Below are 17,955 nucleotides of genomic sequence, written 5' to 3'. Positions count from 1 at the left end.
AGACATGTGTATGAGACATGGGTGGATCCAGGGGGAGGGAGAACGGGCGATCAACTCCCCAAGCATTGTGTGGCTGTAATCACTATCCCCTGCTGTTTGTATTCCCTGTACGCTTTACCAAGATCTTAAGGGGCCTACACATAGAGAGATCTGTGCCAGAGATTCATAACGGAAGATTCAGCATGAGAGATTTCCCTTAAACTGAATCTCTCAGATAATGAGCCCACACACAGAGAGATTTGTGCCAGAGAGTCATAATGGGAGATTCAGATTTCAAATCACTCATAAGTTTAAATGGGTGCCAGTCGGGATTCCGACAGTCATTACTCCGACGTCGGAATCCTGACTGCTCCCTCGTGGGGGTCCAGCGAGGGGCTTTATTGCGCTCACCCTGCTGTGCAGTCGGGATTCCGACGTCTGAGTAATGTCGGGCAAATATACCACACCCATTTAAATAATGGGTTGGAATAAAGCCTGGAGGAGTATCATCTTTGATTGTAAAAGTGTCCCTTCACAAAGCCGATGTGTCACAGCCTTCATATCTCAGTACAATACTCTCGGTAGAATTGATTTCTTAAAGCATACACAGCTGCTATGTAAAACATACTGTTTCCACAAACATGACAATCAGAACAATACAGCATCACAAATATTTGTGGGACTTTACATTCTACACACTTTATTTTATTTATTTTTTTAGCAAGAAACCACTTTATTTAAAGCACAGAATGGCATACTGTACATTAGAATCACCCTGACACCAAGTCCCCCTGAGAACAATTAAGTCCTATAACCATAACTTTGACCGCAATTGACCCAGCATGAATTCAGAATGTTACTAGAAAGAAAACTATTTGCATTTGTGTGTTTGCTTCTAATTAAAATATTGAACAGGTTTTCAGAGTGGTCTAGAATAATGAAAGTGCTAGGGGAAAATAATGTACTGCAAAAAATATACTGGCATGATGAAACACATAATATATATATATATGTTTTGTATAGTGAGGGTCACCCCCCTTCCCCCCCCCCCCCCCCCCCCCCAAATGCAAACATTAGTGCCACAGTGGGAAGAAAAAAAAAGAACTTACCAACTCCAGAGTCCAGCATTGCGGCCTCTCTGTCCCGCTGCGGTGCCATGGGGACGATGTCCAGCGGGGTTTCAGTCGCCCAGAAAAGCCCTGCTCATTTGACCGCGGCCACACATGCGGGAGATGACCCGGGAGATGACCAGGAACTTTCTAAACGACTGCTCTCAAATGTCCGTCGGGTCCATTCTACATCTTGGGCAGATTCAGAACGGCGGGGGCGCGCATGTAAATCGCGGTGTGGGCTATACACACAGCGATTTACATGCGTTTTCAGGCATTTTCTGTGTGATTTGATAAAATATTGCGCTGTGTGTGGGGCCCATTACATTGATTAGCTGTCTGCTACAGTCTACATTAATTGAGTGCCAAGCTTCTGATGAACATTGGCGCTCTGAGACCCAGGGGCAGTGGCTGCTGTGCTGTGAGTCAGGATCAACTGTTAAACCCCCCCCCCCCCCTAAAAGAAAAGTCTAGGCCCACCCCTTGGTATGAGGCTTAAAGTATGAATGCTAGGACTAGACTGACCAACAATAGGGTGCTTTTAACGCATTATTAAATCCATTGTCTTTGGTAAAAGTTCTGATAATTAACATTTCCTCCAAACAGATCATCAAGGGATTCTGTCACCAATAACTCGCAGGTGAACACCTTAGAACAACTGGACCAATCAGAACAAGTCTCGCTTGCAAGGTAACACAAGATGCAAAACCACCTGGGTTATTTTAGGTGTACTAATCGTATTCATTGTTTATGTAAACACTCTGATAACATAACGGATTCTCTCATCAAGAATAATCGTTCTAAAGGTGCCCATACACGGTACAATTATTGTATACAATTTGCACTAGATCGCATTGCATAGGTTTTGCAATACAATGAGACGAGATGAGATCTAGTACAAAAAGTATGCGCAGCAGATACTCTTTGAGCTGTGCGACGGGAGGGCATTTGGCTGGAGAATACATCTGTTATAGAGGATTGGAATAAAGCACTTTATTAAGGATTGAATACATCTAAATAAAGACGCAAATATGTGCAGCTCACTTGAACTTGATGCTGGAGTAAACCAATCTTCATTACAAAAGAATGTACAGACATAAATGACAGTGTACCGTCAGCCCGCTACCCAGGGGCGTAACTATGAATTGGGCACCCCACCCACCATTAATGGGGGGCGCCCCCCTCCCCCCCCCCTCCGCAGCACCCCCCCCTCCCCCATCCCCTACCCGCAGCCTTACCGGTCTTGCTGCTGCTGGTCCCGGCTCCCTTGCTGGCTTCATTCTTCTGCTATGGAGACGGACCAACACAAAATGTCCGCCCCCATACAGCAGACAGTATCAGAGAACTGTCTGCTATATGGGGCGGACATTTTATTGTGGTCCGTCTCGCTAGCAGAAGAACTGAAGACAGGTAAGGCTGCGGGTGGCGGATTGGCGGGCGGCAAGCGGTGGATGGGCAGACGGGCGGACAGGAGGGTGCTAACTATAGCAAAGGCGCCCCCACATGCACAGCGCCCCCCGCGACCGCAGGGGGCTGCGGTGCTATAGTTACGCCACTGCCGCTACCTTATTTTTAAACACTTTACTTTCATATCTTTTTTGTGTCACGTCTTTTCTATATTTCGTAGTTTTACATGACGTCAATAAAAGTACATTTTTACTATTGTTAGGTGGACCACATTATAGGACCGCTTTTTCTCTCCTTGGCCCTCTTTAATACAATTTGTGTCCTGTGTTAGCACACCTCCGTCATACAATGACCGATAGGTGCGATTGGCACCAGCCTCCTTTTTTTGGTGATAATTCATTAATGGTTGATGGCCATCAACAGTCCTTCCCTCTACTGTACCACCTCATTCCACTACAGAGGGTTAATTGGAAAAAGTCCAGTTTTCTTGTTCTCCAATGGCATTGATAATGCAGTGTTTTTAATACAAACATTGATACATCTTCCCCACTATGAGAATGTTCTATCTGCCTATAACGTTTTTTTTCAAAAAACGAGTCCCGCTTCTCCAGCATAACGTGGAGAAGCGGGCACACGTTATAGGCAGATGTATTAACCCCCCCCCCGCCCCAAGCCGATAAGGAGAGCCGTTATGCCCAGCGTGAGCGGCTCTCCTTATCGGCTTCTCCGGCGCCCAGCGCATGCGCACTTGCGGCTCCCCGGCCGGCTTTCTTGGCATGCGCGAGATCTCGCTAAAACCGTGATATTTCCAGCGCAGCCCAAGCCAGAAGCAGGGCTAGCGTTGTCCCCACAGTGGGGGATAGGACAACGCTAGCCCTGATCTGGCGAAGTGGGCTGGGCGAATTAACGCCTGGGCGGCTGTTAATACATCGCACCGGCTGCTAAACACTTGGGGGGGATTACAGGGGACAGCACCGCCGAGCATAACTCACGTTAGGTGCGCTAGTAATACATTAGGCTAAACATAATCTCCCCGACTCCCCCCCCCCCCCCCCCCAGTTAACCAGCATTAAGAGCATTTCTGCCCTTAATGCTGGTTCATACATCTGCCCTTATGTATCTAGATTTGGTGATTTAGGTCTTCCAAAAAGGGTTTGTCTGCAGATCCATGGCAAGATGAAATTTTTTTATGAATAGCAAATATAATGTTTGCCTTGACAGATATATACAACCCAAACTGATAAAATTATAATAGACTAGTTACCAGCACAACAAAATAATGGAACAACAGAACAGTAATGTCAGTACTCGCGGCTCTGCTCGCCCGAGTGGAACAAAACTTGAAATGCTAGGTTGGGCACCATCTAGTGGCCACTGGTGCACAAAACACTGTAATTCCCCCCATAGAGGTGAGGAGCAGTGTTAGTGTTTTATTATATAGGATATTTTCTCCTTTTCTTGCAGAATGCTGTATGTAAAGCCGGACGCCATGAGGCCGCCGTAAGTGTTATTTAGTACATGTATAACTTTAAACGAAATATGCATGTCAATATATACATTGCCTTATCCCAGAGGTTCCCAAATACTATCCTTCATACTAACAGTCCAGGTTTTAAGGATATCCATGGCTGGTGGTTAAATCAAATTGACTGTAGTACTCATTAAGTCACGTGTGCCCAAGCTTGGTTATCCCTTAAACCAGAACTGTTAGGGTGCCTTGAGGACCACATTTGGGAACCCATCCTAAAATCTCCAACTCCGAGCCGGAAGTATCATTGGTGCAGTGTACTGGGTCCCTGAGGACTTAGGGGCCCACTGCTGCCCTGTCACAGTCTTCCTGTCACCTATTTTTTTTATCCCTCTGCCTCTCTCTGCCATTTTTGTCACCCTCTGTTGCAAATTGTGACCTTGGGTTGCAGTGTAGGATTATATTTTTGCACATGGGCTCCCCACCCACAACTGCCCATAACTGGATGTTAGTCCCCTGACGGTGAAGGTCATCTAGAGAACCCCCACTGGTAACTCCGCCTGACCCTGATTTGGCTCATGAGACGAGTGATAGAGCTGATCATCTTTACTGTCCGTTCTCTTCCAGTTTATAAGAAAGTGAGGATGCTGGAATCAAAGATTGTACTTACTCCTCTCTCCACCTCCATTACCTGGGAATTCTCTTTCTGCTGGTCATTTACTTCATTTGCCTTCCTTATCACAGAGGGAGTTATAGAAAGTTTTATTTTATCCACTAGAGGAACGAACACACATTTTGTGTTTGTGTGCAACCTCTACAATGCATATAAAAGAGATATTTACTCAAATTGAATTAAAATTATTGAATAAATGTCCGCAAGAAATAACTTCCTTTTAAAATTTGTGGGCAGCCATGCGGATAGTACTCTGCTTTCTCCTGTTGGTGGCACTGTTCCCTCACATGGCATCACATGTCTGGCAATGAGCTTTTCGCATATGCACCAAGCTTGCACTATCTTTAGATATTGTTACACAATTATTATTATTTATTTACAGTTTCTTATATAGCGCAGCAGATTCCGTTGCGCTTTACAATAGTAGACAACGATAAAACAACTGGGTAACAGACAGACTTGGGGGTTAGAGGGCCCTGCTGCAAGCTTACAATCTATAGGAAGTCTGTGGACTTTTCTTTGCATTGCCCTCTGAGGGATCCAACTGAATCTCTCCCAGCACCCCCACACCATGGGCACCAGGAGAGGCTTCAGAGGAGGGGCTGCTGCAGTTCAAAATTCAAATAGAGGAGGCACACCAACTGTCACCAAATGCCACTTCAATCTGACTCACTGGCAGTTGGTATGGCTCCCATATTTGAATGTTGGACTGTGCTGCTGCACCTCCTCTGGTGCCACCACTGATGTGCTCCATATGAGGCATGCTCAGATGGACTCCGAAATCCTCGCATTGCACTGGACCACTCTCATCAGACTTGTCCTTTGCTGAAATCTTCATGCATACTATACAGCGATAATTAACTGCAATGACAGGCAAGATGCGTCCTTGGCATGTGGCGCTTCTTTTGATGTTCATATGTAACTAAGTTATTTTATATTATAGCATATTTAAAAATACCTAAAGTGAAAGATACTGCTTAAAATAATGTGTAACAAAAAACACAATACAGGTCGAGTATCCCTTATCCAAAATGCTCAGGACCACGAGAATTTTGGATAAGGGATATTTAAGGTTTTGGGAATTATTTTGTTTTTTAATACTTACCTGGTCCTCTGGTGGTGCCCCAATGGTCCCACGATGTCCAGAGGCCTTCAGGATTCTCTTCAGCGGTCCCAGGATTTCATTGTGAGAGTTTAAGGGCACGCCGGTGACGTCACCGGTGCGCGCCCCCGCTCACTCATTCATTGCACTCCTAGGACCGCTTAAGACGCTGGATTCTAGAAGGCCGCCGTGGACATCGGGGGACTTGGTAAGTATGAAAAAAGTCCTGAAGGCGCCGTGGGACATCTCGGGAACTTGGTAAGTATGAAAAAAGGGACAGGGAAAAAAAAAAAACTCAAAATATTCCAAAAAAAACCCCACATATTTTGGAATATTTGGGATAATAGATCTACAGATACGGGAGACTCTACCTGTAGTCCCATTTACCAAAGTTAAAGGGATCACTCTTATTAACCCCTCTGGGAATAAGATTACCGTTTCATTTATCCTCCAATGCAGAGGATTATGTCAATTTATAAAAACAGGTGATGCTTTTAAGGAAGCAGCCCAGACCAAACTTACAGGAAGAACAAAAAAAAGTTCCAAAAACAAATGGATTTTTGGTACTCCTATCCTTTTGATCCTAATGGGCCAGCCCCCATATTTGATACTTCAGAGGGGAGACCAGGAAGAAAGCTGCTGCTGCACCAGCAGCAGCTGGCAAGTACGGGACACCCAGCCGGGGGGTGGGGGGGGGTGGGGGGGGTGGGGGATGCGGGCGCGGTAGTGGTGGAGGGGGTGGGGGTGTGCGGGCAGGGGGGGGGGGGGGTCACCTGGGGCACTCTGCGGCTGAGCAGCAGGGGGGGCAGCACATGGCGGGCTCCATGCAGGGAGGGGGAGGGGGGGCGTACGGACTCACCTGGCAGCTCCCTGCTTGGTTGAATTCCTGGCTGGGTGTCCCAAATGCTGCTGCAGCTTTCTTCCCGGTCTCCTCGGCGGCTCAGTACCGCCCTCCAGTGGCCGGCGCCCTAGGCAAATGCCTAGTGGTGGCGCCGGCCCTGATTGTATGATGGATTGTGTGAGTACATTGTGTGTCCCAGAAACCGCCAATATCTGCCAGGGAGTAGAATGGAGAGTTGGACACAATCATGATTGCAAACAGGTTCTGATGTATGGCCACCTTAGACAAGGTACATGTTTGTAGAATCCTGGTTGTGCTCCACAGTTCCATTCCAGAAAATACTCTGTACTTGGCAATACATATAAATTATTATTAATAATAGTGAATCACTAGGTCTGTAAAAATGCTCATACACTAAGATATCATGTACAATCTAATGTCTATCCGATTTCCCTTGAAATCCACTCCTGATCAGGCCCACAGATAGAACGATTGACTAAATGATCAGAGGGTTAGATGGGTCATTTTAGCACTGTAAACCATATACCACATCATTCATCATGCCTACACATCTAATGCTGGCCACACATCAGACCAACTTCAGACCAACTTTTCTGAAACCCTTCAAACCTCCAACCATCCAACTTGACAGTCCAACTAAACAGTTCCCCACACATCTAACCAACTTTTCTTTCAACTAGTAAACTTTTTTTTTTTTTTTTTTAGTCCAGCCAACTTCTGTCCAACTTCTGATGTCACAGAAGTAGGTGGACAGGTTCAGCCTACTTCTGTGTTTTTTTTTATTTATTTTTTACATTTATTTTAATAAAACGGTTTAATTCCACCTTTATGTAGTAGACAGCATGTGAAAAGAGAAAGTAAATGAAAACTTTGCTTCACACACTAGACAATCTCAAAGTTACATGTATCTATTCAAATTGTTAAATGCAAATAATTTGTAACAATATTTCTCAGTGTTGCAACATAAGCCCCATACACACTTGATTACCTTTTAAAAGATATTGCTCATTTTAGCCTTCTAATACCCCTTTTACACCAAAATCCCTGGTCGAACCCTGGTCTTCAAACACAGGAGTATCCAGGGATGGACCCAGCTTCATACTCCACAGCACTTTGACCTAGGTCGGACCAGGGTCTGCTCTGTTTTACACTGAACCTGGGTCAGGTTATGTGCTTGTAAATGTGGACAGTTAACTCTCTGTAAACACAAGACCATGAAGTTTAACCCATAGAGAATCAAAATTTATCATGGTCATGGGTTCAATACCCACCATGGCCCTAACTGTGAGGCGTTTGTATATTCTCCGCCTACTTGCGTGGGTTTACTCTGGGTACTCCGGTTTCCTCCCACAATCCAAAAATATACTGGTAGGCTAATTGGCTTCCAACAAAAATTAACCCTAGAATGTCTGCGTGTGTGTATGTACATGTGGTAGGGAATATAGATTGTAAGCTCCACTGGGGCAGGGGCTGATGTGAATGTTCAACTATTCTGTGTAAAGCGCTGCGGAATATGTGTGCGCTATATAAGAAACTGTTAATAAATAAGACCTCAGTGCTGTAAGGCAAAATTATTAACCATTACACCAACAGACTCTCCTCACAGCCTTATAATCTAATAAGAAACAGATGCATACAGAGATACTATATTAGGCATGCAGTCATTTGTGTTAGTTACAGTCTTCTACTTCTTCTTATTAATAATAATAGTGCACTGCGCAGGATGGTGACCTGCAGTACTTGTCCAGCAGAATTCTCCAGTTGCCTTTGCTTATGTGGATTATCCTTAAAGGTGCCATAATTAGATATACCACTGTCTGTCCTCTATATATATATATATATATATATATATATATCTATCTGCATTAGTAATGTTGTGTAGACTCCTTACTCACTGGGAACAACACTGTAAGACCAGCGCACATAGCGAATGAGCTCAAGCAGAATCTTTCCTCTCTATATTTAATTAATACATGACTCTGGCGGCTCATCATTTTTGTATTACAAGTCCTGATTCAGATATTTTGCTACCAATGAGATAGTACATTCTCCAATACTGTATCATTTTATCTATAGAAACTGCAGCTGAAATGCAATATTTAGAGGAACTTCCAGAACTTGCCCTTATGCCAAAGGAGCTATGTCACATAGAACCTGTCCTTACATCAGAGGAGCTATGTCACCAGTGGCACATATAGAACTTGTCCTTACATCAGACAGAGGAGCTTTGTCACCAGTGACACGTATAGAACGTATAGAACCTATCAATACACCAGAGGGAGCTACATAACCAGTGATAGTGATACATAGAACTTGTCATTACGCCAGTGATACACAGAAACCTGTATTTACACCTTATACTGAGGATATGACAACAGTTACACAGAATCTGTCTTTATACCATATATTGGAGTTTTGACACCAGCAATACATAGAACCTTTCTTTACACCATACAGTATATTGGAGTTATGGCACCAGCGATACATACCAACCTTTCTTTACACCATACAGTATATTGGAGTTATGGCACCAGCGATACATAGAGCCTGTCTTTATATCATACATAGTTTGGGCATTTTCTGTTGTGTCACTAAAACACATGGTTATGACAGAGTATCAGTAGAATACAGTATGTACCTTACACTGGGGGGAGAGGGGGGACTCTGTGTATCTGCAGGAGGCTGCTCATTGCATGGCACACTGGGGGAGGCTGGAGGTGAGAGACTGGAGGTGAGAGATGGAAGAAGCAGCGCCAGATGGATAAGGAGGGGAGGGTGTACCGCTGCCGGGGAACGGGTAAATGTCGGGGACCGGTGGAAGTTGCCGGTTGAGGTGAGAGAAGGGGGAAAGTCAGGCAGAGAGGGGTGAGAGAGGTAGGGTCAGGTAGTTAATGCTCGCATGCCGGAGTTACCTGCTGGGAGGTATAGCAGCGAGTGTATACTACTGCAAAACCCCCGCCAGCAGCCCTCACCTTAGGGGACACGGCTGGAGTCTTGTACCCAGCAGCGGCAGGGAGAGGACCAGTGGCTGCGCAGTTATGAGAGCCAGCAGGGCCGGGGATGAGAACAGGGCACCCGGCAGAGAGGACCAGCGGCGGCACAGTGATTAGACCTCGACTCCCGGCAGAGACAGGGAGAGCACCAGCGGAGTTAAGTGACCGAAGGGGGAGAACAACCTGGAGGGGATCAGCCGGCTCTCCTTTACCAGTATAACAGCAGCAGAAGCTACGGCGGACGGTACTCCAATGCTCTGAGGGACATGCGGCGCGGGCAAGTGAGTCCACAGCAATCCAGTGCTCTCGGGCTGTGTCTCTCCTCCCCCGAAGCCGCCCCGCTGTGACAAGAACCAGGTTTCCTCAGCGGCGCCGCATGCTGTAGCGAGCCCCTTGCCATTGCTACCTGATGGGGGCAGAGGGCCAGGCAGGATTAATTGCGGGTGCCAGTGTCACTGACACTGGCACCTCTCCTCCTGCTGCTGCTGGCACTGGACTCCACTGGTGACACAAGTAGGTGGACACTGCTGGTCAGTGTCCGCCTACTTATCGGGCAGTTGGAGGACAGTTCCCCCACACATCAGGGCGATCAGCTGGGAAAAATCAAACAGGTTTGATTTTTCCCAGCTAGTTGGAACGACCGTTTTTTTCCGTTTATCAGCGTTTTTGGCCGTGTGGGAGCAAACGGCTGATAATCGTTTGTTCCCACACACTAGAAAGATTATCATTCCAACCAGCCAAAAGTTGGAAGGTTGGAACGATATCTTTCTGATGTGTGGCCAGCATAACTCTCTCTCTATACATGTTACATCTGCCCCACCTGCAGTGCACATGGTTTTGCCCATTTTGAGAACAAATTTGTACTGCAATCAGATCTGAATAAGGGCCACTGAACGATGTGACCAAATCCTGCATGACGGGTCATTCAATTTTCCGCCTGCTGAAGAGATCAGTGGGCTCCATGAATGACCAGCAGGCACCTGCATTGGATTGTGATCATGCCCACATATGGAATGTTTTTTACATAATCGGTCATTCTGATCTCTCGGAAATGGCCATATCGTAAAAAAAAAAAAAAATCTTCCTTAAGCATGATTGAGTCCTTTTTTCCCACGATTGATACAATGTTCATAAGAACAGGGGAAGAATCAAGAAGGATAATTCAGTCAAAATAATACCCCTTTTAGATATACTACCCGGGATTTTGGCCAGGTTTACTCGGTATTTTCAACCCAGGTCACTCCCAGGATTTTAGTAACAGACCCCCTTTCACACTACACCTCAGATCCGGGGAAAACCCGGGTATACCCCTTTCACACATAAGCCAGGCTTTTCATGCATTTCAGTGTTTCATCATTAAAATGGGACACATTGCTGGCTCACAAGAATGACCTGTGAGCCTGTGATTTGAGATTTGATCTCCTCTTCTCAAAGGGTATTATACCCGGGAGTAAAGTACCGGGAAAAACCCTGGTCCATTGCAGGTGCTCAGTATCTGGGAGTGAAATCCCCGGGTATACCCTTTCAGACATACACTAGTCCCGGGTTTGGGTGCATTCATGTGAAAAAACCCGGGATTTTCAGGTATGTCTGAAAGGGGTATAACTGTACTAGGTGATTCATCGCGCCCTACGGGCGCTCTTCACACCGGCGTAAGGGGCTACGCCCCTTAATTTGTGAACATTTGTATTGTGAGAAATATGGTTAGAATTGTATGAAAGATGCCCTGTATTGCAGCTTCTGGCAGTGGGTGAGGGTCCAGCGTGGCAGCACAGGAGTACCGGACGGTGGCCCTGAGTCAGTGTCTCCTCCTACTGGGTGGGAGTTAGGGTGCATGAGAGCAGGAGGCTGGGATATGAGGCATGATAGGGGTATGTGGGCAACACAGCGTCAGCGATTACCCAGTGGTGGAAGTTACGGTTCAGGAGAGCAGGAAGCTGGGTAGTGATAGGGGTGTGTGGGCATACGGGGGACTAAAGAGGGTGGTGGACACTGTGCAGCTTCTGCCAGTGGGTGAGGGTCCAGCGTGGCAGCACAGAAATACAGGAGTCAGTGTCTCCTCCGACTGGGTGGGAGTTAGGGTGCATGAGAGCAGGAGGCTGGGCGGTAAAGCATGATAGGGGAATGTGGGCAACACAGGGTGAGCGGGTCTCCACTGGCGGAAGTTACGGGGCAGGAGAACAGGAGGCAGGGCAGTGTCCTCCCACATTGATGGCAAAAGTATTCAACATCGGCCATAAACCATCGATTATTTGAAAATCATTGATGGTCGATGGGCATCCCTAGAACTGGAGGAGGGTGGGGGATAGTATGCAGCTCCCGGCAGTGGGTGAGCGTCTCCCCCCACTGGGAGGGAGTGAGCGTGCATGAGAGCAGGAGGCTGTATAATAGTGGTATGTGGGCAAGACATTGATAAAAGTTGTGGCGCTGGTGCAAAGGGCAGTGGGGAAACCTGCAGTGCGGCAGCCAGGGCCGGATTTCCCACCTAGGGGCGGTACCTGCTTGTGGTGGTACAGGATCCCCCATTGTCACGGGGGTACGTGAAATGCGGGAGCGGGGGCCGCGGTGGTCCGCTGGGGGGTGGAATTGCCGGAAGGGGGTCTGGGGGGTCTGCAAATTGCGGGAGGGTGGGTGGTGTGTGGGGATCCGCGGTTAGCGGGAGGGGGCGGGGGTCCGCAAATCGTGGGCGCGGGGGGGCTTGAATCGTGGGAAGGGGGTCCGCAAATTGCGGGAGGGGGGTTGTCGGGGTTAGTGAATTGCGGGAGGGGGGGTTGCGGAGGTCCGTGAATTGCGGGAGGGGCGCGTGGGGTGCCGTGAGTCAAGGGGGGGTGGTGCGGGGGTCCGTGAATCACGGGAGGGGTCATGAATCGAAGGAGGCGGGGGTCGTGGGGGGCTGCGAATCGCAGGAGGGGGGGGTGTGGGGGGTTGCCGTGAATTGCATGAGGGGGGCGTGAATCAAGGGAGGGTGGGCGCAGGGGGGTGGTGCGGGGGTCTGTGAATCGCGGGAGGGGGCATGAATCGCGGGAGGGGGGGTCGTGGGGGGTTCCGAATCGCAGGAAGGGGGGTATGGGGGTGCCGTGAATTGCGTGAGGGGGGCATGAATCGCGGGAGGGGGTCCCCGAATGTGTGAATTACGGGGCGGTCGCAAATCGCGAGAGGTGCCGAGGGGGCCCGCAAATCGCGGGAGGGGGGCGCTACGGGGGATTCGTGAATCGCGGGAGGGGGGGTCGTGGGGGGCGCCGTGAATTGCGTGAGGGGGGCATGAATCGCGGGAGGTGGGGTCCCCGAATGTGTGAATTAGGGGGCGGTCGCAAATCGTGAGAAGTGCCGAGGGGGCCCGCAAATCGCGGGAGGCGGCGCTATGGGGGGTTCCGTGAATCGCGGGAGTGGGGTCGCAAATCACAGTAGGGGGGGGGGGGTGCTGTGAATCGCGGGCGGGGGGTCACGGGGGGCCCTTTTAATGCCGGGAGGGGGGGTCGCAGGGGTCCCGCGAATCGCGGGAGGGGAGGATGCAGGGGTCCTGCGAATCGCGGGAGGGGGCTCGCGGGAGGGAGGGGTCGCTGGGGTCCCGCGATTTGCGGGAGGGTCGCGGGGGTCCCACGTTTCGCGGGAGGGGGTGGTCAAGGAGGTCCAGCGAATCGCGGGAGGGTCTGGTCGGGTCTGGGACGGATATTAGACAGCACTTACATCGACAGCCATTACATCGACACCATTAGTTCGACAGCTCAATAGGTCGACATGGTTTTAGGTCGACATACCATTAGGTCGACATGTCATTAGGTCGACAGCTCATTAGGTCGACAGCTCATTAGGTCGACATGTTTTTAGGTCGACACTGCCATTAGGTCGACAGAGTCTATGTCGACAGTCAAAAGGTCCACATGGGTTTTTTCACTGTTTTTTGGCTGAAAGGTCGACACAGTCGACATGGACACAGTTTGAAGTGTACCGCAGCCGCTCGCTATGCTTCGGGCACGGTGCCTCGCTGCGCTCGGCACACTATTTTATTCTCCCACCACGCCCTAGTGGATAGTAGGGCATGAAATACCGCCTGTCGGCACATGTCGGCTCAATAAACAGTGAAAAAACCCGTGTCGACCTTTTGACTGTCGACATAGACACTGTCGACCTAATGGCAGTGTCGACCTAAAAACATGTCGACCTAATGAGCTGTCGACCTAATGAGCTGGGGTCCCGCGAATCGCGGGAGGGGGGTCCCGCGAATCGCGGGAGGGGGGGTTCGCGGGGGGTCCCGCGAATCATGGGAGGGGGGGTCCCGCGACTTGCGGGAGGGTGGAAAGCGGGAGTCCCGCGAATCGCGGGAGGGGGGGTGCGGGGTCCTGCGAATGGCGGGAGGGGGGGTCGCGGGGGTCCCACGAATCGCGGGAGGGGGGTCGCGGGGGTCCCGCGATTCGCGGGAGGGGGGGGTCGCGGGGGTCCTGCGATTCGCGGGAGGGGGGGGTCGCGGGGGTCCCGCGATTCGCGGGAGGGGGGGTCAGGGGGGTCCCGCGAATTGCGGGAGGGGGGTTTGCGGGGGGGTCCTGCAAATCGCGGGGGGTCCCGCGAATCGCGGGAGGGGGGTCGCGGGGGTCCTGGCAGAGGGTAGGGATGTGCAGGAGTAATGGTGGATGGTGGCTGTGGAGTAATGGTGGATGGTGCCCTGGCTGGGCGGGGGGAGGTGATGTCAAGGGGGTGGAACGTCAGACACATGAAAGTGAAACTGTTCTACACAGGAACGTTCTCCACAGGGGTTGAGTGACAGATCTGGCTAAATATATAAGAGATGTTGGAAAATTTGCCCCCACAAAGAAGGATCAAAAGAATTGTACTAAACAGAACAACTTTGAAATTCAAGTTTTACATTTTATTGGATGACTTTTAAAGCAAATGAATATCCGGAACAACTATTACAACTAACAAATGACAGTATATCATCAAAAGGGGGATTCACCTTTTACCTACAGTAGGTACTGTACAACTTTAAAGAGTATTCATCTATTTCCAAATATAATAGCTCATCGAAACGAGTTAAGAAAATATATATTTTGCTCATGGAATGGAAACTGTTGATCACTGAACATTTAAATGCGATTTAAATTATTTATTGCAACAGCCCACTTGGTGGAATTTTTATATTTTTCTCTTCAATTAATTGCCAGCGCATCATCCTGAAGAACTTGTATTCTAAATTAATCTTTCTTACAAGTCTTGCGCCATAGTAACTTTGGGAAACTTAGAATTTTAACAGACCTGTTTACATCATAAGAGCACGTTTAACAATCTTCCAAAATCCCCCCCCCCCCCCACCAAAAAAAAAAAAAAAAGTAGGCCGGTTTGCTCTGTAGAGTTACAGAATACTTTAGTGACCTAATGTTCTTCTAATCAAATTTTATTTGTGTTGCTTGAAGGAGGTCCGACGTCTTGATGATGACACCTTGGTTTGCCCCAATTGTATGGGATGGCAGCTTTAATATTGACATACTGAATGTACAGTTCCATCAGAAGAACGTCCGCATTGGCATCACTGTGTTTGCTATTAAAAAGTAAGTTAAAAAAATGTTATACGTGGTTGCGTTCAGTCAGGGCCGGCTCTACCATTAGGCAGCTTTAGGCATCTGCCTAGGGCGCCGGGATCCGGGGGGGGGGGGGGGGGGGGCACCAAGTCTGCAAATCAAAAAGTCAAGGATGTCTATGAGGATCCTTGTTGAACTTAATGCAGGTTGCAACTGTGGAACTTCTAAGACCTCACCTCCATACTTTCCCTTGAGACATACTTCCTACATTGCTGCCCCCTCCTCCTTGTACTCTGTTGTTAGTGGCAAAGGGGAGGGTGCAGTGGGCCTTCAGGAAAAGCAGGGGACTTTCCCACCTTCCCAGCGGGAAGGGGGGGGGGGGCACATGATTTTTTTTTGGGGTGGGAGTAGGTTGAAGTTTTGCCTAGGGTGCTGAGAAGCCACCGGCCCTGCGTTCAGTAATGATCTCCAGACTAAATAGAGTAATTGGCAAAAGAGAAATGGACAATATCTAATGTTATCTGTATCATGTGAAAAAAAGACCAAGAATAAGTTGTTTGGTGAGAAGCTGTAGGACCCTGACAATGGTGGAACTAGAAACCACCTTTTATCTATGGAACTGTGATATAGTTTAAGACCGTTCACAATAAACTCAATCAGCATTTTTTAATCTTCATAGTATTAGCCTACCTGTAAATGATAAGTGTTTTAATGTCCTAAAGTTTGGACCAGTTGGTAACTGAGAAGAGCATCAGAACATGCACTTCTCTATCAGTGGCGTAACTAGAATTTTTGCGCCGCCCCTCTCCCCCTAGCCCTCCCACCCACCTTCCCAAATAAAGTTAAATATCCCCCCTTACCCCTCTGCATGCTGCCGCCGAATTCAGGGTCCCGCAGCGCAGATCTTCTCCCGGCTCCGTCTCCTCCTGCAGTTCCATAATGACCATGAGAAAATGGCTGCCCCCTAACAGCAGACAGTTTTTAAGGATGCTAGAGGAGGCCCGCGCCTCCTAGCATCCCAAAAAACTGTCTGCTGTACTGGGGCAGCCATTTTCTGATAGTTATTTTTCATTAGAACTGCAGGAGGAGACTGAGCCAGGACAAGATCTGCGCTGCGGCCGGGACCCTGAATGCGGCGGCATGCGGAGGGGTAAGTTTACGTGGGTGGGAGGGCTAGGGGGAGTAGGGGGCGACGCTGCCGATATGCCCCACTCCTGGCCACCGACTCATATTACGGTAGTAGTAAGTTGTAACTATAGCCCCGCAGATCGGCGCCCACAGTCCCTCAGCGCCTCCCCGCCACAGCGGGGGCTGCGGGGCTATAGTTACACCACTGATGTCTATACTAAGCATCGTCCATCTGAGTCCTACTGTTACTCAGAATGGCCGCCACATATCTGCTACCGAAGCTAGTAAATCTCAGGGGGAAGATGCAGTCACTGGTGCCACAAAACAGGGGAAACATACCTCAGTTTTCTGAAACGGTCCCCATCTCCTGGTCAAAATAGCTGCAGTTTGCAATCAGGCTGCAGCTTCCAACAGACTACTACCGGAGACACATTAGCACGTAATACATGAACTCTGCGGCTCTGGCGCAGTCAGAGAAATATCGATCAGTAGCCACCAAATCACCTATTGCAACTGGATTAGAAGCAGGCCTGCATCCGGTCTTTAATAGGAGTCAAAGATCAAACAATGTGGTGCAAGGCCTTGCTCTTTACCTCTGATCATCGGCCCTTTGTGACTCCACAACCCAAGACCTGATTCACAATTTTATATCCTTTTGATTCGCCACCTGATTTGATGGACTCCCTTTTTGTTCCCTAGAGCTCACCCAAATGGGCCTTTTATTCTTTACCTCTGCCTGACATCTGCAGTATATGTGGTCACTGTATTGTAGCAGTCCAGATCCAAACTCAGGGCAAGACATCCACTTCCTTAAATCACCCTCCCTCGTTCATCACTTCCACATTTCACAAAGTGCAAGGGTTAAAATGCCGGGTTACTCGACTCGGGGTGGAGCTTTCAAGGGCGCACCTCGGACCTGGGTTGGTGACTTAATTACCTGGCAATAACCTAGGTCAAGAGTGCAGGGAGATAATGATCCATAGACATCTTCACAAGGTCTTCACCTTTAATGATCACCCTTTCCTATAGAGCTCAGCAGGATCACAGTTAGATGCCCCTCCGGTTTTGAGATCCCAGTAGAAAGGATTATCCCATGGTAATGTGGAAAGCACATGGTGTTTGCAACACTTAAAGGAGAGAGCTCACCTGGTATTTGCACTGAGTCTTAGATTCTGAGAACTGGATAAAGAAATGAGTGATGCAGCACAAAGGGCTATAAGAGTGAAGAAGTGTGCCATGGCAACTAATCAGCTGCTACGTATCATTTTACGTTAAACTTCTCCACACTTATCGCTGCTTCATACATAAAGTCAATTCTATCTTCCTTTTGGGCAGTTTCCCAGACTTCACCATGACCATTCAGGTTTTAAGAGCCAAGACGGTTAAATCAAATTGGCTACGGTACTAATTCTGTCAATTTCGGCTCAAATTCCCACCAGCACAGGACAGGGATGCCTAAGAATCATGGATAACCATAGCCTAGGGGGCTGGAAGCTTAGCCACTGATCACATGATCAAGAATGGACTAGAGCAGTGGTTCTCAACCTTGGTCCTCAGTCAGGACCCCCACACAGTGCACGTTTTCCAGGTCACCAGCAGATGCCCTCTATATCACCAACTGTCACATCACAGGTGAATGGGAAAACATAACTGTGTGGGGTCTTGAGGACCGGAGTTGAGAACCACTGGACTGGAGGCACATCTTCTTTTCTACAGAGGAA

At 48.7% G+C, this 17,955-nt stretch overlaps 1 protein-coding gene across 1 annotated transcript in view; it reads left to right on the top strand.

The window, feature by feature from the left end:
- LOC146036829 (histo-blood group ABO system transferase-like) overlaps positions 1 to 17,955 on the top strand; it is a 41,253-nt gene that overhangs the window by 22,035 nt on the left and 1,263 nt on the right. Inside the window, exons 4-7 of the mRNA XM_083160698.1 lie at positions 1,695 to 1,778; positions 3,960 to 3,995; positions 15,002 to 15,136; positions 17,570 to 17,615. Coding sequence (XP_083016824.1) covers positions 1,695 to 1,778; positions 3,960 to 3,995; positions 15,002 to 15,136; positions 17,570 to 17,615 — 301 coding nt within the window. The remainder of the gene's footprint in view (positions 1 to 1,694; positions 1,779 to 3,959; positions 3,996 to 15,001; positions 15,137 to 17,569; positions 17,616 to 17,955) is intronic.

Source organism: Crinia signifera, chromosome 9 (assembly GCF_055691185.1).
Source record: "Crinia signifera chromosome 9, ASM5569118v1, whole genome shotgun sequence".
In the NCBI taxonomy this organism is placed as follows: Eukaryota; Metazoa; Chordata; class Amphibia; order Anura; family Myobatrachidae; genus Crinia; species Crinia signifera.
The sequence above is the reverse complement of the archived record's forward strand: the minus strand, read 5'-3'. Positions and strand labels throughout refer to the sequence as shown.